At 38.2% G+C, this 21,132-nt stretch overlaps 1 protein-coding gene across 3 annotated transcripts in view; it reads right to left on the bottom strand.

Annotated features, from left to right (window-relative positions):
- map4k1 (mitogen-activated protein kinase kinase kinase kinase 1) overlaps positions 1-21,132 on the bottom strand; it is a 51,235-nt gene that overhangs the window by 2,635 nt on the left and 27,468 nt on the right. For 2 of the 3 annotated variants that reach the window (XM_008426664.3, XM_008426666.3), the window contains exons 3-29: positions 20,525-20,615; positions 20,384-20,448; positions 19,134-19,189; positions 19,006-19,053; positions 18,348-18,390; positions 17,086-17,158; positions 15,878-16,009; positions 14,389-14,451; positions 11,558-11,639; positions 11,102-11,218; positions 10,909-10,990; positions 10,772-10,824; positions 9,760-9,806; positions 9,642-9,683; positions 9,213-9,233; positions 8,481-8,526; positions 7,709-7,868; positions 7,033-7,133; positions 6,186-6,227; positions 6,023-6,101; positions 4,112-4,188; positions 3,975-4,035; positions 1,796-1,898; positions 1,632-1,708; positions 1,450-1,538; positions 290-467; positions 145-213 (exon numbers count right to left, since the gene is read on the bottom strand). In XM_008426664.3, the coding sequence (XP_008424886.1) occupies positions 145-213; positions 290-467; positions 1,450-1,538; positions 1,632-1,708; positions 1,796-1,898; positions 3,975-4,035; positions 4,112-4,188; positions 6,023-6,101; positions 6,186-6,227; positions 7,033-7,133; positions 7,709-7,868; positions 8,481-8,526; positions 9,213-9,233; positions 9,642-9,683; positions 9,760-9,806; positions 10,772-10,824; positions 10,909-10,990; positions 11,102-11,218; positions 11,558-11,639; positions 14,389-14,451; positions 15,878-16,009; positions 17,086-17,158; positions 18,348-18,390; positions 19,006-19,053; positions 19,134-19,189; positions 20,384-20,448; positions 20,525-20,615 (2,097 nt within the window). The remainder of the gene's footprint in view (positions 1-144; positions 214-289; positions 468-1,449; positions 1,539-1,631; positions 1,709-1,795; positions 1,899-3,974; positions 4,036-4,111; positions 4,189-6,022; positions 6,102-6,185; positions 6,228-7,032; positions 7,134-7,708; positions 7,869-8,480; positions 8,527-9,212; positions 9,234-9,641; positions 9,684-9,759; positions 9,807-10,771; positions 10,825-10,908; positions 10,991-11,101; positions 11,219-11,557; positions 11,640-14,388; positions 14,452-15,877; positions 16,010-17,085; positions 17,159-18,347; positions 18,391-19,005; positions 19,054-19,133; positions 19,190-20,383; positions 20,449-20,524; positions 20,616-21,132) is intronic. The other variant, XM_008426665.3, reaches the window with a different exon arrangement.

Raw genomic sequence — 21,132 nt, 5'->3', positions numbered from 1 at the left:
AACAGATTCATAGAAGCAAAAACGAAGGATATTACATCAATAATTGCATAATGTTACTTCTAGTTTTCCCCCATTAGTTACTGTTTTTATTTATTCCGGTTTTTGTTATGTCGTTAGTGTTGCTACGGTAACAGTGGGACTTACGGTCCATGAGCACCAGCAGCGAGTTTCCGTCCAGCTGGTTGACCTGGACGACGTCGGGACAAGGCTTCTCTGTGGGGACAGAAACGGCGTCAGCGACTCGACGCAGTGGCTGCTGGGAAACGCCCCGAGGGGAACGGCGGCTCACCCATGCCGGAGTTGAAGAACCAGGACGTGTTGGAGTTCAGGTTGATGTATTCCACGCTGACCGGTGCGCTGGGGCTGCAGCCGCGCGACACGCCGATGCACACCAGGGGGTACTCCTGCAGCGGCGGCACCACCATCTCAAACACCCGCAGGGGGCTGGGCAGCGGGAAGTCGAAGTGCTGCAAGGCAGGGAGACGGCGTTCACTCAGACATTCACTCGATTAATCGATTATTCAAATAACCTTCGACTAGCTTGCGATCGATTAATCGTCACACTGCGAAAACAAAATCTTTTTTTGCCGATTTTCACTTGAAATGAGACAAAATTGACTTACAAGGAGGCTTTTCACATAATCAACATGCATTAATAGGATTTACTACTACTTTAATTACACTGCTTATTAATAATATTTACTGTATTCCTCATTTTTATTCCTCAGTTGCAAAGTGCTTAAAAAATAAACATTTGTAAGTATTTTCTACCCAGAACTCATCGAGTAGTAGTTTCAGCTTCAGCTGGTTCAAATGCTGTCAAAATCTCCTACTAAGCATCAAATCATTGATCAAATTACAGATTAGCTCTTCGCTGTATTGATGCTAAGTCGACAAAAAGGGCTGGACTTTTCACGTTAATATTTTTTAACTGCAGATGCATCCTTTGCTACAAATTATCAAGTGTTCACTAAAGGATTGTTATTTTATTGGGTTTTAGGCAATGAAATGTTTATTTTCCTATTTGAAAAAATATTTTACTAAATTTCTAATACTGTATAAAAAGGTGAAGTGGTTCAATAAAAAAAATATGCAGAATGAGCCACATTTAAAAAAAAAAATCAATTAATCGTCAGAATAAATGATTAATCGTCAGAATAAATGATTAATCGTCAGGATAAGTGATTAATCATTAGAATAAGCGATTAATCATTAGAATAAACGATTAATCATTAGAATAAGTGATTAATCATTAGAATAAGCGATTAATCATTAGAATAAACGATTAATCATTAGAATAAGCGATTAATCATTAGAATAATAGATTATTAAAATAATTGTTAGTTGCCGTCCTTGTCTGACCTTAAAGGAAACTTTTCTAAAAGTCGTATTTTTACCCTCGTTAGCTCGTCTCCTGAGTTCATGTGGTTCATTTTTAAAAGCTCGTACCTTGATTAGCATGAACTTGTGCATCGGCTCGTACCACTGCAGCAGAACCACGCTGGCGTCCAGAGCGCAGCAGAGGAACAGGTTTCCCCCTGGAAAAACAAAAACAGCTCTGGAGTTTTAATCTGAAATCCGTCTTTACAGACACTTAAATAAAAATAAAATCCAGATCTCTGTGCACTGACGCGGGTTTTCCTGCTCACCGACTGCGCAGGTCTTGCAGCCCTTGGTATCCGGTATTTTGCTCGTCACCGGACATTTTCTAAACAAAACACAGTTTTAGCGAGGCGAATTCTTCCATCTTTTCGCTGGGAAATGAAACGGCGGCTGAAACAAAGCCCCCCGTTACCTTGACAACAGCCTGTGGGTCGGTAAGGGAACCATCCGCTGGTCTTTCCTGGCCTGTTCGTATAATTCTTTTAGTGAGTGTGAGTGAAGCTGCGACGATTTACCTGGAAAACAATCAGTTTTATTCAGTTTTAGAGGAAATTTCCTTTAACAAAATCCACAAAGTTCAGCTGAAAGGAGCTGAGGCTGCAGCTTTGATGGTTAAAACCCCTTAAAGGCTGATTTCATTTATTTAAATTCTACCAAAATGTTATTATTTATGTATTTGCTGTAAGTTAATTAGAGATTAGAAATGGGAACATTTCACCCACCATTAGGGTAAATATAGCTATGATGCTAATTAGATACACCAGACACTTCAGGAATGAAAAACCTTTTAATCCCAGTTTATTAATTATTTTATTGATGCTTTTGCTCAAACAAAATGTTGAAATTGAGTCAAATTCTGTAAAAATATTCATTACAGTGTTTTAAATGCGGTGTCTGTACAGTTCCAGCAGGACTTTTGAAATATGAAATCAGTTTTATAAAGAGAATTTCAACATATATTTTTGAACAATTATTGGTTTTAAATACAGCTAATAACTGAAATATCCCTTTGCTGCTTTTCTCTTACAGAAGTTTTTTTTACTGTTTCAATTTAAAAAAAAGAAGTTTTTTATTGGGGTATGTACTTATACAATAACTTTATTCATCATTATTTAGATATTATTTTTGTAATGTCCTTTGATTTAAGGCATCATAATCAGAATACATTCACTGAATTGACTATTTCTACAATTATACTGATTCTTAATGCTATATGCTGTATTTCTTATTTCCATTCCTCAGATGCCTAGAGTCACTAAAAAGCTTCAAACTCGAAATCAGAATAAATTTAGAATTATGAATTGTTTTCTCTATTTTAAAGCATCTGAGTTTTCTAAAAAAGCTTTTATTTATCGTTATTATTATAAATGACTGGTAATTTTGGTTACATGTTGTCTATTTTAATATATAATAAGTTGAAAACATTAGCAAGCCTATACACATAAATATATATATACATAAAATTTAGCTAAGGGTTAATTTTATTTACTAAAATGTTCTCGCCCGTTGTTAATGTCCATGAACTGCATGCAGTTCACAGTTTGACCACCAGATGGAGGCAAAGCGCTTCCAACAGAATGAGCGATTATCAAACATTTTCTGTTTGAAAGTTTTTTTAAGTTTGTTTGTTTGGGGTTTTCCGCCATTTTGTTTTAACTAATTTCTCCTCTGTGTTGTGGCCAGCTGGGGAATTTAGGAATTGTATTTTTTATTTTATTTCAGGTAAGATTTTCACTTGGCATTTTTCACATTTTTGTTTATTTTAGGCTCGGAAACCCTGAAATATTTTCTTTCTGTTTGTAAAACCCTGTGAAAAAAAATGAATGATTGAGATGCTAAGTTGATTATTTTATTCAATGGCTTCACATTTAATTTATAATTTATTGCAGTAAGTAAAGAAAGGTTTAACAAAAAACTACAATCAATACTACTAATCATAATAATAATGATGACGATGAAAAAGTTGGGTGAAAATTAAGGGATGAGCTTTTAAATAAACAAAAATTTTTTTTAGAAATATTCATATTGATGTCTTATGTATTTTATTTATCACTGTAAAAATTAATTAAATGTAATATAGAAAAAAATAATATAATTTTACTCATCAAACAAAAGATATCAGTAAATATGTGTTGTTTAGCAATGGAAAAGCTTAAATGCTTATTGCTTATTTTAATAGTTCAAACACCAAATATAACTTAGTGTGCTTAAATACACACTTTAAACTCCACAAACAGAAAAAAATAAATTAATTTGATTAATAAACTGAGCTTAATGCACTGCTCTTAAAAACGTTTTTTATTTCCATGTCTCAGATGCCTAGTGTCGCTAAAAAGCATCAAACTCAAAATTTGAATTATTTTATTTTTTCTCTTGCAAAGCATCTTTGAGTGTCTTAAAAATACATATTGTTGTTATTAGAAATAATGTTGTTAGCTGTTGTAGAAAACATTAGTAAGTTTGTCTGATTGAATTTAAATGATATTTTTGTATAAAATTCCTGGAGTTGACACGTGTTGTGAATTCCTGCTGCATAAATCAACCAAACTGATCTGAGTTGAACAGCTGTGATTATCCAGCTCGTTATTTACCTGACACAGACATGAGGACGTTGTTGATGGTGTAAACCCAGGAGCATTTCCCAGGATATAACTGGAAGAGAGGAAACAAGCACCAAGTTCAAACATCTGATTCGGTTTAAATGTTTGGCATTTAAGGCAGACCGTACCAGCTCCATGGTCGCCTCGGAGCCGTTGAGGTTCAGGGTGTAGATCCCCTCCTCGGCCCCCATGATCAGGTGCTGCTCTGCAGGACGAAGAGGAGGAAGAGGAGGAAGGTAAACATTTTGGGACATACAAACATCACCTATGTTCTTAAAGGGCCGGTTGGCCAGAAAGCATTTCTAAAACCCTCTAAACTGGTAGAATAAAACAAAAAGCTGCGTTCAGTAAAGACTTATTAAAATTAAATTTGTTTAGACTGGAGAGTCCATCTTTGATTTCATAACTGTTTAAAAAAATTGTATTAGTACTTATTTAATAACCATTCATCATTATTTATATAATATTTTCAAAATACATTCAATAAATTTTAAATTTCTACAATTATACAGATTTTTAATACTATTTGCTGTATGTCTTTTTTCCATTCCTCAGATGCCAAGTGTCGATAAAACGCTTCAAACTCAAAATTAGAACAAATTCAGATTTAATCATTTTTTTTCTCTTATAAAGCATCTTTGAGTCCTAAAAATCTCTATATAAATTTGATTTATTATTATTTAGGGCTGAAACGATTCCTCGAGTGATTCGAGTACCTCGATTATTAAAACTCCTCGAGGAAAATTGACCTGCCTCGAAGCTTCGTTAATTTATGTTTTATCATTTAGCGCACCGTGTTTCAGCCGGAACATTATTTGCGTTGCGCGGAGCTCTGACTTCCGCCTCTGAGTTGTTGACGGAAGCTACGTGTTAGCGGCATAACGTCCAATCTTCAATTTTACTGATTGGTGATAATTCCGGGTTTTCATCGTTTTTGTGGGACCAATAAACATCCTTAAAATGACCGGCGCGATGCCGGGAGTTCGGCAGCCTTTCTGCTCCGGAGCTGCTGGTTGAACGGCGGGAAGAAGCTGAGGAGGATTTTTACAGGTGAGCGGAGAGACTGAACACGGCGGGCGGCTGAGGGTTGATGCTTACAGGGTCAGAGCAGCTTTACGGACGAACCGCACAATAAACTGATATCATCCCGGTCTGAACAAACGGGAGGCGGAACATGGCTGGTAGATGAGTTTCTGAACGGAGGAGCCGTAAATATCCCGTGTTGCTCCCCCGGTCTACAAAAAAGTAACTGGTAGGGAAGCTCAAAGGTGGAAAAAATAGACTGATGTTGATATCCGATAGTAACACTGGTGTTATGGAAGATTTACCAATATTTTATTTCATAGTTGTTTTTATCCGATTACTCGATTAATCGTAAGAAAAATCTATAGATTACTAAAATAATTGTTTACAACAGCCCTATTATTATTATTACTATTAGAAATAACTTTTGGTTATACGTTATCTATTTTAATATATGTGGAAAATATTAGTAAGTCTAAATATATATATATATATATAACTTCATAACTTAGCTCAGGGTTAATTTTATCAAATTATCTATTTGTGATTTTTTGCAATCAAAATCACAGATTCTCTGGCGCTAATTTAAAAGAAATGCAAAAATTTTGCTAATTTTTCAATTCTGTGTGACGATAAATGTGATTCTCTTACTCGGCGAATCGATCGTGAGCTTCACCTTGACAGGAACTGAGGCAGCAGTGGAGTAAAAGAAATGCTGCCACCTGCAGGTGGGAGTTAGCATCACTCAGACCCGGGCATTAGTCCGATAAAATACAATATTTATTTTATTTTTTTTGCTTTTATCTACTTCGGGATCAGTAACATTTTTTTGAACGTTGAATTTCAGCGATCACACAGTCACAAAAACTGGAGGGACTGATTGAAGTAATTTAGCATCTGGAGTCTTAGGGCCACATAAAAAGCTCTGATGGGCCAGATTTGGCCCCCGGGCCTCAAGTTTGACACATAAGATTTAGAGTTTAGAGAAGAAGTGAAACAGCCGGCGGCTCGGGAACCTTTGGACGTCGGGTTTTCCCAGGTTGTGGAGGAGTTTATTTTCAGAGGGCAGCCGTGGAAAATCTTTTTAAAATAGACCTGAAGACAGAAAGAGAAGGAGATTCAGATTAAAACAGATTAAAACCGGTTTATGAAACGAGTTCAGATGGAGGAGGAACTCACAGGAGGTTTCTTCAATACGGGGCTGGGGCATTCTGGGAGATCCTGAGGAACAAAGACGGAGAGCAAACTTTCACCAGGCGGACAGGATGAACTGAGAGGCGATCAGATCTATCGCTAATACTTAATAATCTAGATTAGCGGTCTGCAACCCGAGTGAAAAATGCTTTTACTTCTCGTTGTTTTAAGTTTAAAGTTTAACTTTATATATATAATTTTCCACAAACATCTTTATGCAAACCTCTCACACAGCATCTGAGGAAGAGGATCAAGGCCACAGAAAACAAATCTGACTTTAATTGCAGATTAAAATCAGAATTCTGAGATTAAAGTCGAAATTCTGTGAAAAAATGGAAGAAATCTGGGGAAAAAGATCAGAATTTGGAGTTTAAAGTTGGGATTTCTCTCCCTGTGGCACTAATCTTCTCCCGTACGCATCTGCAGGTTTCAGTAAGTCAAATTTAAGACTTTTTAAGACCTTTTTTAATGCAGGTAGGAAAGAAACCTAAAGACAGAACAACTATGAACAAAGGTGATCCGATGATCCTATAGATCTGTAACATTTTAAGATCTTTATTTTAGATTAATAAATTTAAGGCTTTTTTAACGATGCGCAGACACCTTCTGCTTTTATAAACATCTTATTGATTTAATCAACCTAAATATCAGAAATCAGATGTTTGCTCTTTCAAAATCCCCGATGAGTTTCATCAGAAGACAGTTTGTCTTTTTTCAGGCGGTAATTTAACGTTTATAAAGTTTATTTTTTATCTCTTTAGGCTGTAAAGTTTGCTGATCTCTGATCTAAAAACAGATCAGATTTTCCTGAAAACTTCTTCTTCTCTCCTACCTTTGATATCGGTTTCCGTCTTCTGAAATCTTTAGGAGGAAGTTCTGGAGGAACCGGGTCAGCTGGGATGTTTTGGATCTGGGTCGGTAACGATGGAGGGTCTAGATCACAAAAACAGAAAAAACACAAAAACAAACATTTTTACTAAATCTGAACTGGGGATGAATTTACATACCGACGCCAAAATAGATATCGGACGATATTCATCATTTTCAAACATATCGGTATCGGTCCGATAAATGAAACCGATATTTTTTCTGTCTTGTTGCTTCCTTGTTCTTTCTTTCCTTCCTTATTTTATCCCTTCTTTATGCATTTCCTTTTCTCCCTTCTCTCTTTCCTTTTTTGCTTCTTTTTATCCTTCCTTCTTTCATTTTCTTTTCCTTCTATCTTTCTTCCCTCCTTTGTTTTTATTTCCCTCCATTCCTTTCTTAAGTTCCTTCTTTTTCCTTCCTTTTTTCTCTCTTTCCTTCTTTCTCACCTGAGGTGAGTCACCTTCCTAACTTACTTTTTTCCCCATTTTCTTTCCTTGTTCCCTTCTTTATGTCCTTCCTTGTCTTCTTCCTTTTATTTTTTCTTCTCTTTCCTTTCTTCCTTCCCCCCCTCCTCCTTTCCTCGTCTCCATCCCTCCATCCACCTGTCAGATGTTTACTCCTCTCTGATTGGCTCGGCTCACCTGAGTGTCGTGACGCCCGTGGGTGCGGTGTGGGTCGGACGTGCGTCCCGCTGGAGGTCCGTATGAGCGGCGCGGGCGCAGGGGGACACAGGGATCCGTGTTTCCTCGACCGGTCGTCCTCCGACGCCACGCTCTCCTCCGAGCTGGTCCGGGCTTTGGGCTAAACGAAAACAGCGACTCGTGAAAACGGATCGACAGAAACGACAAAAAGTCCCGCAACAGAATGACCGAACCCGAAGGCTTTAACGGAGAGAAGAAAAGAAATCGATAAATGATCTGAGATTTTTACTGGTTATTGATATTCACCTTCAAAAGGGTTTCATGCTCAACTGTTTCCTGATCTTCCTCAGCTAACAGGCTAACGTGGCGTCAGAGGAGTTTAAGCTAGCTGCTTTTTCTTAAATTCGACCAAAACACCAAGGGTGTACTTAGTTTCTCCATGCACATCTTCACCCGCTGAGTGAAGTTTGTCCCTCCCACCTTCTTCAAATTTAAACACATTGGTGTCAAACGTTTGTGCTGTAAAACTGTTGTTTGTGCTGCTGTCATTTAAAAGATAAAAAAGTTTCCAGAGGTCATGAAAGGTCATTTTGTTAAATTCGTGTATTTAATCGAATCTTCAGTAATGAAACTGAACATTGTGATGTTTTTGTACGTTAGAGGCCAGATTTAAAGCCCAGATCGGGTTTATTTTCACCGACACCAAAAACCCGGGGTGTACTTTCTTTTTCTGCTCAGAGAAAACGTCTTCGGCGTCGGGGTCGGTTCTCACCTTTGGAGGAAGCGGAGGAGGAGTTTCGTCTTCTGGCATTATGAGACTGTCGGAGAGAGAAAGCTTGGTCAGTCGTTGCCTTGGAAACAAGCCGCAGGCGTTACGATTTATCGGAAATAAATCGCAACATCGGCGTGAAATATCTACATCGTAAAAAACCGCCGGAGCGCAGTAACTGTTGGCTAAAATATCAGCCTTTATTTTTCAGGTTAAAGAAACATTCAGTCAGCTGGACGTTGGATGTTGACCAAAAGGTTAAAGGTCACAGAGTGAAGGAGGAAACAGGCAGAGGCCAAAACTCATCGTTATATGACGAATAAAGTTAGAATATGATCAGGAAAAAAGGCAAAATAAGACAATAAAGTCATAATATTACCAGAATAAGATGAAATACTGAAAAGAATAAAGTTGTAATAATATGAGGCAAAAGTAGTTATTTTATAAGAACTTATTTAAATATATAAATGAGGAATGTTGATCGTCTTGTTAAGTTACATATAAGGAAAATCTGAACCTTTTAACACATTAAAATCTGAAGCAGGACACCGAGACTTTTCTCTACTGACTCTAGTGAAGCTAAAACGTAACTTTTTTTTATTTTCTGTCTTTCTGTCGGTCTATTTTCATAAAAATCTGACTTTATTCACGTAAATAAAGAAATACTCTGTTGTAAAGGTTTTCTATCGTCGTGCAGCAATAAAACAAACATGAAGAAAAGTTTGATCGTCTCACCATGTGGGCTGCATCGTCGGTCTGAAGGGACGAAGAGAAAATAGAAAATTAATGATTTTACAACCTAAAATAAACAAGTGCTAAAAAACAGTTTTAGTTTAGCCTCACATAAGTGTGTCAAGGGCTATCAGGAACAAGATTGTTTATTAAAATACAAGCTTTAAAGATTCACTATTGCCTTGCAAAAGAGTCATACACTGCCACGAGTCTGCATTCATGTGTAAAATATTGTCTCTGTAGAAATAAATAGAAACATCTCTTCAAAACCATCAAAGACGCACAATTAAAAATGATAAATACTGTTACAAAGCACACGCGGCTGCATGAGTTAGTGTAACAGGCTGCAAATGGTTGGACTTGACACGTAGAAAGAAAAGCCTCCGAGCAATCATCTTTATTATTAGTTTTTTAAATGTCTTATTTCCTCACATGTCCACGTCATCGTAGTCGTCCGAGTCCGAGTCCTGATCCCTGAGAGGCGAAAGGCGAATCAGCTTATTGCAGATAAATTGCTTTAATCTGGGATTTAATCGGATTAATTCGTTACCTGGATGGGCTGTTGATGCTGCCTGTAGATCCTGATGACGCCCTTAACTGTGGAAACAAAGAAAACCCAACATGCTTTAAGGAAACATCAAATGTTTCTGGAATGAAGGTAAAAATTGGACATAATCCCATTTTTATTCCTTAAATAGACTTTGCAAAACTAACTTATTCTCTCCCAGTGCTGTTAATATCTTTATCTTCTGTTTCTGTCGTATTTTTCAGGTTTTTTTATTATCTGATGCGTTTTTTGAACTATTACATCACAGTATTTGCTGGAGAACTGCTAACTATCCAGCTAGCCTTGTTTACGAGATGTGTTCATTCGTAATGTTGTAGCATTAATATTCTGAAAGGTATTTTAAAAATATTTTGAAAATAAACTGAAGAGATCTGAGACACTGCAAACACACAAAATCTCACAAAGTATTTTTATCTAATGCAAACATTTTAGATGTTTGTCATAAGTCAAAACTAAAAGTAAGTTTTGAATTAAAATAATTTTGTAAGTTTTATGTCTATAATTGCTTAAAATGCTAGTTTCATTTGAAGATTATTTCATTAATAACATGGAAAAATGTCTTTCTATAAGTGAGATAACCTGCCGATGGATGTACTACATTTCTATCCATATTCAGGAATTATTTACTTTAAACAGGCTCCTATATCTTGCTACTTTTCAGGAAGTCTCGTCTTATTTCAAGTGTAATAACACATTTGCGTTAGAAACTAAACAAAAAACTTAGTAAGATTTTTAGACACAAATATTGCAAAATTTAAATCTGAAATTTTGTTTACAAAAAAATCACAAAAACAATCGCAAAACTGGAGGAACTGATCAAGTGAGAAAACGATCAATATTATTGAATTTAGAAGAAACACATTGATTACAGATACAGCTACTTACTAATACTTTAACAGTTTTGATCGATATATTCTGGCACAACCGGCCCTTTAAGAACATTCAGAACAAGAACAGGCGAGGAGAAACAAAGAGAGTGGAACTGAAATCGCACCGTTACGTTTGGGGATCCGGTCTTCGTCGGCCTCTGGGTGTAAATCTGTTCGACTGATCAGATAGAGATCGTTTTAAACGTGTCCAGAGAAGCTTCCAAGTGAAACTAAAAGCACAAAAACGCAGCGGGTTTCTCACAGCTGATGTCGGAGTTGGTCCTCTCGGCCCGGTTGTGTTTGTTGATGGACTGGATTCTTCTCAACGACGCAGGAGGCGCCACCTTAGATCACAAAGAAACGAAAACAGCTGAAAACACGCAGAGTTTCAGAGGAAGGAGCTGATCAGCTAATCTGAGACCGGAGTATTTAATCCCTGAGCGTCTGATGCAGACCTCCATGTCGTCGTCCTCCGTCGACACGCAGCTCTTGTGTTTCTCAGGATTCTTGAACTTGTCCAGCAGATCCAGAGTCAGTTCCTGGTTCAGACACTGCTGGGTCAGAAACGGATGCTGCACAAAGAAAAAAAGGAAAAATAAACGATCTGAGGAAACAAAGCTGCAGGTTAGCAGCAAATGAGGGGTGTTCAAAGTGTGGCATGGGGGCCAATTGTGGCCCCTGGGGTGATTTCATGTGTAATCTGCCATAATCTGCCAATGGAGCTAAAAGTTTTCCATCAACATTTTGTAAGTTGGTTTTCATCTTAATTCAAGTGTTTTAAGATATTTGCACTAGAAACTAGACTAAAAGTATTTGGTCATATTTTGTGTTTTTGCAGCGTATGTGAATGTGATGCAGTCGGATTAATCTGGTGAATGAATGAATGAATTAATGAATGAATCTGAACTCACTGAGAGCATCTTGGCGGCGCTGGGTCTCTTCTTGGGATTCCTCACCAACATGGCTTTCACAAAGTTGTAGAAGTTGGACGACCTGCGGACAGGAAGCAAGTCATGAGATCAGGGACCAACTGATCCTTAAAACAGATCACATTTATCTGCTACGGCTGATGCAAGTCATGAGATCAGGGACCAACTGATCCTAAAACAGATCACATTTATCTGCTACGGCTGATGCAAGTCATGAGATCAGGGATGAACTGATCCTTAAAACAGATCACATTTATCCGCTACGGCTGATGCAAGTCATGAGATCAGGGACCAACTGATCCTAAAAACAGATCACATTTATCTGCTACGGCTGATGCAAGTCATGAGATCAGGGACGAACTGATCCTTAAAACAGATCACATTTATCCGCTACGGCTGGTGCAAGTCATGAGATCAGGGACGAACTGATCCTTAAAACAGATCACATTTATCCGCTACGGCTGATGCAAGTCATGAGATCAGGGACCAACTGATCCTTAAAACAGATCACATTTATCTGCTACGGCTGATGCAAGTCATGAGATCAGGGACCAACTGATCCTAAAAACAGATCACATTTATCCGCTACGGCTGATGCAAGTCATGAGATCAGGGACCAACTGATCCTAAAAACAGATCACATTTATCTGCTACGGCTGATGCAAGTCATGAGATCAGGGACGAACTGATCCTTAAAACAGATCACATTTATCCGCTACGGCTGGTGCAAGTCATGAGATCAGGGACGAACTGATCCTTAAAACAGATCACATTTATCCGCTACGGCTGATGCAAGTCATGAGATCAGGGACCAACTGATCCTTAAAACAGATCACATTTATCTGCTACGGCTGATGCAAGTCATGAGATCAGGGACCAACTGATCCTAAAAACAGATCACATTTATCCGCTACGGCTGGTGCAAGTCATGAGATCAGGGACCAACTGATCCTAAAAACAGATCACATTTATCTGCTACGGCTGATGCAAGTCATGAGATCAGGGACCAACTGATCCTAAAAACAGATCACATTTATCCGCTACGGCTGGTGCAAGTCATGAGATCAGGGACCAACTGATCCTAAAAACAGATCACATTTATCTGCTACGGCTGATGCAAGTCATGAGATCAGGGACCAACTGATCCTTAAAACAGATCACATTTATCTTCTACGGCTGATGCAAGTCATGAGATCAGGGACCAACTGATCCTAAAAACAGATCACATTTATCCGCTACGGCTGGTGTAAGTCATGAGATCAGGGACCAACTGATCCTAAAAACACATCACATTTATCCGCTACGGCTGATGCAAGTCATGATATCAGGGACCAACTGATCCTTAAAACAGATCACATTTATCTTCTACGGCTGATGCAAGTCATGATATCAGGGACCAACTGATCCTTAAAACAGATCACATTTATCTTCTACGGCTGATGCAAGTCATGAGATCAGGGACCAACTGATCCTAAAAACAGATCACATTTATCTGCTACGGCTGATGCAAGTCATGAGATCAGGGACCAACTGATCCTAAAAACAGATCACATTTATCTGCTATGGCTGGTGCAAGTCATGAGATCAGGGATTAACTGATCCTTAACACAGATCACATTTATCCGCTACGGCTGGTGCAAGTCATGAGATCAGGGACCAACTGATCCTAAAAACAGATCACATTTATCTGCTATGGCTGATGCAAGTCATGAGATCAGGGATGAACTGATCCTAAAAACAGATCACATTTATCCGCTACGGCTGATGCAAGTCATGAGATCAGGGACCAACTGATCCTAAAAACAGATCACATTTATCCGCTACGGCTGGTGCAAGTCATGAGATCAGGGACCAACTGATCCTAAAAACAGATCACATTTATCCGCTACGGCTGGTGCAAGTCATGAGATCAGGGACCAACTGATCCTAAAAACAGATCACATTTATCCGCTACGGCTGGTGCAAGTCATGAGATCAGGGACCAACTGATCCTAAAAACAGATCACATTTATCTGCTATGGCTGATGCAAGTCATGAGATCAGGGATGAACTGATCCTAAAAACAGATCACATTTATCCGCTACGGCTGGTGCAAGTCATGAGATCAGGGATGAACTGATCCTTAAAACAGATCACATTTATCCGCTACGGCTGATGTTTAAAATAAAAAAGAACAACACTGAGGCTGTTTTCACATCTAACAGACTCGGTTCTATCTGGAACCAAAACTGCAACATTGGCTCCATCTTCCTCTCTGCTCCGAGTCAAACCAACCAAACCTGTTCCCCTCCTGGCCTGTGGGGGCGCTGCAACTGAAGGAAACAACAGGAAAACCTCACACAATTTCACAAAACAAACAAAAATGGAGTAGTGCCAGATTTTAGTGGTTGGAGGAGCCGTTTCTCCTGCTAGAGCTAGGCTAACATGTTTGTTTTGGTTTACCCAGAATGCCCTGCGCTGTAGTCTGCTTCCTGTTTTTGGAGCGCCTCTGGTCTGCTTAACGTTCACATATGCATTCAACCTGAACCAGAGTTCACTTCAGCCGAACCCAGACCGAGGTTTGTAGGATCAGAGTTAGCTTAGCATTCAAATTTCAACAGGAGTTACTTACTAAAAACAAACTACTATTTCTTGTTAAAAAGTTATTTGTAAGTTAGTTTTGTTTTATTTCAATTGAAATAAGACATTTGCACTAGAAACTAGACAAAAAGTAGCTGGTAAGATTTTGTGTTTTTGCAGTGTGCCCATTATTCTGCTGCCTTTGTTTTCTATCTGGTTAAATAAAGGTTTAATTAAACAAATAATATGTTTACCATTTGGATTTGTCCTTCAGTTTCGGGGGCTGGTATCCGCTCTTGGACATGAGGAACAGAACCCTGCAGGAGGGACAGAAATGGATCCGTGAGACACGAACCAGCGGAAACTTAATGCTCTTCAGCAAATTATCTACAGCCGATTTTGCTTCTGGCAGATAAGTAATGGAAAAATGATGTTAATGAGCCTCAGTGGTGCAGCTGGTACACAAGTTGCTACATGTTCACCACGACTAAAAAAGAAACAACGGAAGCTTCATCTTTAATAAACTGTGGGTGCGACTCTGACGGCAGCTGGATATATTTATGCTCCTTTTTATAGTTTTCTTCTAACAATTCTCCTCCTCCTTTATTTTTATCATTCTTATCATTACCCAACAGACAAGTAGTAAATAATTCTTTAATATTGATTTTTTTTTTAAATGCTAGTTCCACTGGCAGATTATTTTACTTAAAACATTTTTCACCTGTTAAAAGTGAAATAATCTGCCAATAGAACTAGAACAGTTTCATTAATATTAAGGAATTAAGATTTAAAATAAGCTCCTATGTCTTGTTGGAACGTTACTTATAAGGTCGTTTGTCTTATTTGAAGTGTACGAAGGTATTTACACTAGAAACTAGATTGAAAAAAAAATACAGGTAAGATTTTGTGTTTTTGCATCGTTGGTTTAATTTACAAAAAACTTTTCAGGAAGACGTAGGATCCTATTTTAAATAAATAATTAATTAAAACTCATGAAAAAGTTCCAGTTCCAGTCATAACATGACATTTTCCCAGGTCATAAGTGAAATAATCTGCCAGTGGGACAAGAATTTGGTTGCTAGGTAACGGCCTGGACTTGACTGGGGTTGCTAGGTAACCAGTTGGGCTTGGCAGGGGTTGCTAGGTGACAGCCTGGACTTGGCTGGGGTTGCTAGGCAACCAGTTGGGCTTGGCTGGGGTTGCTAGGTGACAGCCTAGGCTTGGCTAGGGTTGCTAGGTAACCAGTTGGGCTTGGCAGGGGTTGCTAGGTGACAGCCTAGGCTTGGCTAGGGTTGCTAGGTAAACAGTTGGGCTTGGCTGGGGTTGCTAGGTGACAGCCTAGGCTTGGCTAGGGTTGCTAGGTAACCAGTTGGGCTTGGAAGGGGTTGCTAGGTAATGGTGCGAAGTCCATTGATTACCAAGTACTCTACCAGTGGAATTTGTACTTTTTCATCAACAATAATTATTTATTTAAAATAAGCTCCTGTATATTAGCTTAAGTTACTTGTAAGTTAGTTGGTCTTAATTCAGTGCTGACATATTTTCACTAGAAACGAGAGAAAAATACATAATAAACTTAAAAACCATAAAAAAATGGAAGCGTATGCATATTTCCCAGACATGCTAGTGCAAGTCAAAGCCCAGCAGAGGGCGCCGTTGCAGGAAACGGCGGCTCATCGGCGGCTCAAGCCTCCTGCTGTGAATCAATCAGCTGTTTGCTGGTGAGTGTGAGCGTTTATTCACCGCAGCGGGTGAATGTCGAACAGGGGCGGCTGCAGCTCTGCCAGCTCGATGGCCGTGATTCCCACTGACCAGACGTCACACAGCTCGTTGTAGCCGCCTTTAATCTCCACAGCTGCTACCTCTGGCGCCATCCTGTGGACAGGAGGGAGAAGACGAAAAGTTAGCCGGAACATTTTGAAAATCAAAATCTCCAAGTAGTTTTATTGGATTCTTGTAAAAAATATCTCAATGCACTTGAACTAAGACAAAACTAACTTATCTTGTCAGAAAATAGCAGCTTGTTTCAAGATATTATTCCTTAATATTGATGGCAAAGTTCAAGTTTACTGGCAGATTATTTCATTAACAACACAGGAAAATGTCTTGTTGTAAATGAAATAATCTGCCAATGAAACTGGACGTTTTTCATCAACATCAAGAGGAATTATTGACTAAAAAAAGATCCTATTTGTTGAAAAGTAAGTGAGTTTTTCTTATTTCAAATGTAATTAAATATTTGATCTAGAAACCAGACTAAAAATATTTTGTGTTTTTGCAGTGTATGGTCAGGTATAAGAACTGGACTAATGGAAAGAAGCAAAGGTTAGAAGAAAAACTATAAAACTATTAAAGTTAATTTAAAAATGAGTGAACATATTGATTAAAATATCTTGTTTTAAGTCAATAATCCCTTAATACTGATATTAAAAAAATTATAATTTCGCTGGCAGATTATTTCTCTTAAAACAAAACATTTCTGCCATGTTGTGAAATAATCTGTCAGTGGAACTAAAACTTCTTTACAAAAATGAACAGTAAGGAATTATTTACTTAAAACAAACTTCTATTTACTCAAAAGTTACTTGTAGGTTCATTTTGTCTTGTTTAAACTGTATTAAAACATCTGCATTGGAAACCAAAAGATTTTGTGTTCTTGCAGTGTTAATGTTAATTTTTTACAAAAAGTTATTCGTGTAAATGTAACTAGTTATTATCTGCGTCTGCTTGTAAGTTAGTTTCGTCTTTTTCAAGATTTTTGCAACATAAACTAGACAAAAAAAAAGGTTTGTCTTTTCTTTCCAATAATTGTAAAAGCCATGAAGAAGCCATCAGGTTGGTGTTTTCATTTGCGGTTAGATTTTGCATAATTATTATTGTTAAGTTTGGTAATAAACTGTGGCCTAAGCTCATTCTGATTGGAGCTGCAGAGAAACGGCGGCGCGGCTCACCAGTACGGCGTCCCGATGAAGGACATCCTCCGAGCCAGAGTGGCTGTGATCTGAGCCGAGATCCCAAAGTCAGCTGCAGTTAAACAGAAATAAGAAAAAGACATTTAAAATCTAAGGCTGCGTTCACACTGCAGCATGAAGTCACCCAATAACGATTTATTGTAAAACCAAACAACTCAAACCTGGACAGGTTTATTCTTACAGGTTATTTAAAAAGGAAATTTGTGATCTGTGAGGTGGTTTGTTGCCCAGTAAATCCCTAAAATCTGACTTTTTATGTTCTCACAAACCAAGGCTGAAAAACGTATCATGATGAAAGCGTTTCACATCAGTTTTTATAGATAATTATTGATTAGTTCTTTTGTTTTAAATATCTGAAATAACGCCAGACTGATGACCTGACCGTTCCGGTTTTATCCAGGTTTCACTCCAGTCTTGTTTTCTTGTTTTTAAGACGTTATGAGGCATGAAGTGCAGCCTGAAGTGACTCAATTTCGATTTATTTTGACGTAATGCGACCTGAATCCGATCTTTTCATGGCAGTGTGAACAGCTCAGGTCGGATTCTTTAAGAATGTGACCCATATCCGATACGTGTCCGATTCAAATGTGACCATAACGTTCAGGTCACCTTCATCCGAACTGAACGTCACTGATTCTCAACAAATCTCACTATTCTGCTCCTGAAACGCACAGGAAGGAAGAAAAACAACAACCATGATGGATTATATGAGGATTAAGTTGTTAATTTGCTGCTCCGGTTGGAAAACAACTTCAAATATATAAGCTAAGCTCCACCGTTAGCCTCCATGTTTACTTCCTCAAACTCTGAGCTCTTCTTCTTCTTCTTTTTATGACGGTTGGCAGAACACTGAGAACGCTGACGCTATGGCGCCCTCTACTGCGCATGCGGGACACTTTCAGGTCGTTTGCCCGTTTACACTGCAGAACACATACAGGTTGCATTTACTGGCAGTGTGAACGGCACCGGCAAAAAAAATCGGAATTGGGTCACTTCAGGCTGCAGTGTGAACTAATATGCTGCTCATTTAGCATCTCTTGCTGCTGAGGTCTGCAGCGTTCGCTCAAGCGTTGTGAGTCGAGTGAAAATAAGCAGTAAATGTTGCAAATGTTTGTGTTTTTGAAGTAATGCCACAGTTTTACGAGGCAGCAGAGGTGTTGTGATGAGATCTGCCACCTTGGCGGTGAGTGACTCATGCTAACCACACCGCGACACTGCAGACGCTGCAAACTTCCACCTACCCAGTTTGACCTCGCCCTGATCATTCAGGAGGATGTTGGCACCCTGCAAGGAAAAGAAACGCAACATGAGAGCAGCTGCACCACAGAAACCTTTTCATTCTTCACAGCTTCTCCCTCTATCTGCCCGGCGATCTGTGAGCGAAGCCGCACAGGACGGAGAGCGAAAATACACGACTGACGGCTGGAAACTGATTAGCTGGAGCTCAGACACCTGACGGTTTACCAGGAATGTTATTTCTGGACATCAGAACAGAAACTGTCATCAATCTAGTTCTGCAAAAGCAGAAAAGTGTTTTCCAGGAAAATGTGGAGTTTGATTATTCAGTAGAAAGTTCTGCACTGCAAAAAAACCAAAATCTGACAAAATATTTTAGTCTAGTTTCAAGTCCAAATCTCCTAAAACACTTGAAATATGAGAAAACTAGCCAACAAGTAACCTTTCAGCAAGATACAGGAGCTTGTTATGAGTCAATAATTATTGAACATTGATTAAAAAAACATTTAGTTCAAGTGTACTAAGATAATTGCACTAAAATAAACCAAAAGTACTTGTTTAGATTTTGTGTTTTTGCAGTGCAGGAGTCTGCATGTTTTAGCTGAATCTTAAGAAAACAAACGCAGAGTTCACGTAAACAGAATCAGGTTTCGACCGGCTGACCTTGATGTCTCTGTGGATTTTCTTCTGTGCGTGCAGATAGTCCAGGCCCTGCTCACACAAACACAGGAGACTTTTACTTTGAAGGTCCTTCAAAATATGCAAGGAAACCTGGAAAACAGAGCGGTTACCTGCAGCATCTCCCTGCAGATGTAGGCGATCTGTGGCTCCGACAGAGGGCCGGTCACTGCAGGACAACATTCATGTTTAATCGTTACAACGAAACGCAGCCATTACGGCCTTCAAAATAAAATACATGAAGAAGGTGAATCAGTGGCTCAAAGGTGAACATGATGCTTTTTGTTGAAGCTGGTTTATACACAATGGAAAACGGAAAAACAATCTGAAAACCCGAAACCAAACTCTAAAACCCACAAAGCAAAAAACTGCAAATAAAAAATACTGAAATCAAAGAAAACACATAAAAATGAACAAAACAAACTAAAAACGCTGCAGACACGTTTTTAGAGAACAAGAAAAATGCCACAATTCGTAAAAACAGCAAAAAGTTAGTTTGTTTTGTTATTATTTGGGGTTTTGACCAGCTGAGGATCCTCTGCATCCGTTTCCAAATGAATAAAAAACAAAACTACTGACACAGAATCTGATTTTGATAAAAGATTTTTGTTTTAATTCAACACTGAAGTCAATTAAAAATTTACCATTAGAGCAAAAATGTGCTGCAGGTTTCAAACCAAAAAAACAAAAACTGAACTAAACTAAAAAAAGTTTTCAGTTTTATTGAAAAACGATAAAAAATACTGGCAGATTCTTTCTGATCACCAGGATGAAGATCAATATTAATATCAGTAGAAGTCAAAGCTTCCCTGTGGTTTTAATAATAAGTTAACAAGCAAAACTACGAATGTGTATCAGGGAAAATGTAGAAAGAAAAAAAGTAAATATCCACCAAGAAACTCTGATATTTTTGAAAATAGTCTCAGAAACGTTCAGAAAAAAACTTGGAAACTTCTGAAAAATTTAAACTTTTCAAACTCTGAAATTTTCAGATTTTTTTTTCTCAAAATTTCTGAGTTTTTTGATGGAAATTTATTCCTTTTCCTTTTTGTCCCATCTGTCCTTAGAGCAACAGTGTACAAAATAAAGGCTAAAATGTTTTAATGCCCTGAACATGTTAATTTAAATTAGTGGAAAATTCAACTAATTACATTTTAGTTGCAATTTTTAAAGTTATAATTACTGGATTGAAACTTTTCCTCCATATATAATGTCATCAATGCTTCCCTGTGTAACCAGTAATGCTAAACCTCTTTAAAATAAAAATCTATTCTCTATTCATTTAGAAATAAATGTGTTTGAAGACGTAATGGGGGATTTTAACGTTTTACAAAGAAGGGATTAAATAAAGAAGCAAACAGACCGTGGTAGATGTCCTGGAGGGACCCGCCGCCACAGAACTCCATGCAGATCCAGAGTTTATTGGCTCTGCAGGAGGACAGACGGCTCAGCGTTAGGGACTGCGTTCAAAATGAATAAATAAGCATCCAGAGAAACGTCCCACCGTATGTAGCTGCCGTAATACGCCACGATGTTGGGATGCTTGCAGCTCTTAACGATGACGATTTCCTGCTGGATGATGGAGAAGTCGTCTTCTGTGGAGACAGAAAGCCGCTTTCAAAATAAAACGCTTGCAGACTTTTTTTTTCTCCTGGTTTTCTCTCCGTCCGCTTGGCAACAGGTGAGTCATCCTGATGGGGTCACAACTTGTTTACGATGAATCACGTTCTGTTTGGGCCTCGGATGTTTTTCTGCTCATCTTTAACGCGGGTGGAAGGTTTTTTTCCAACCACAGTTCCTCCTGTTTACTGATTACAACATACAGGCCTGGGGGGAAAGTAAGTGCACCCTCTTTCCATCATGCGCTGCAAAAACACAAAATATTACCAAATGTTTTTGTCTAGTTTATAGTGTAGATATCTTACTACACTTGAAATTAGAGAAAACTTACAAATAACTTTTCAGCAAAACAGAGGATCTGATTTGATTGATTACATTATATTATATTATATTATATTATATTATATTATATTATATTATATTATATTATATTATATTATATTCCCATGTTAAAAGTTAATTTATCTGCCAATGAAACAAGTAATTGTTCAT

Source organism: Poecilia reticulata, chromosome 13, assembly GCF_904066995.2.
Source record: "Poecilia reticulata chromosome 13, P_reticulata-male-v2, whole genome shotgun sequence".
NCBI classification, from domain to species: Eukaryota; Metazoa; Chordata; class Actinopteri; order Cyprinodontiformes; family Poeciliidae; genus Poecilia; species Poecilia reticulata.
The sequence above is the reverse complement of the archived record's forward strand: the minus strand, read 5'-3'. Positions and strand labels throughout refer to the sequence as shown.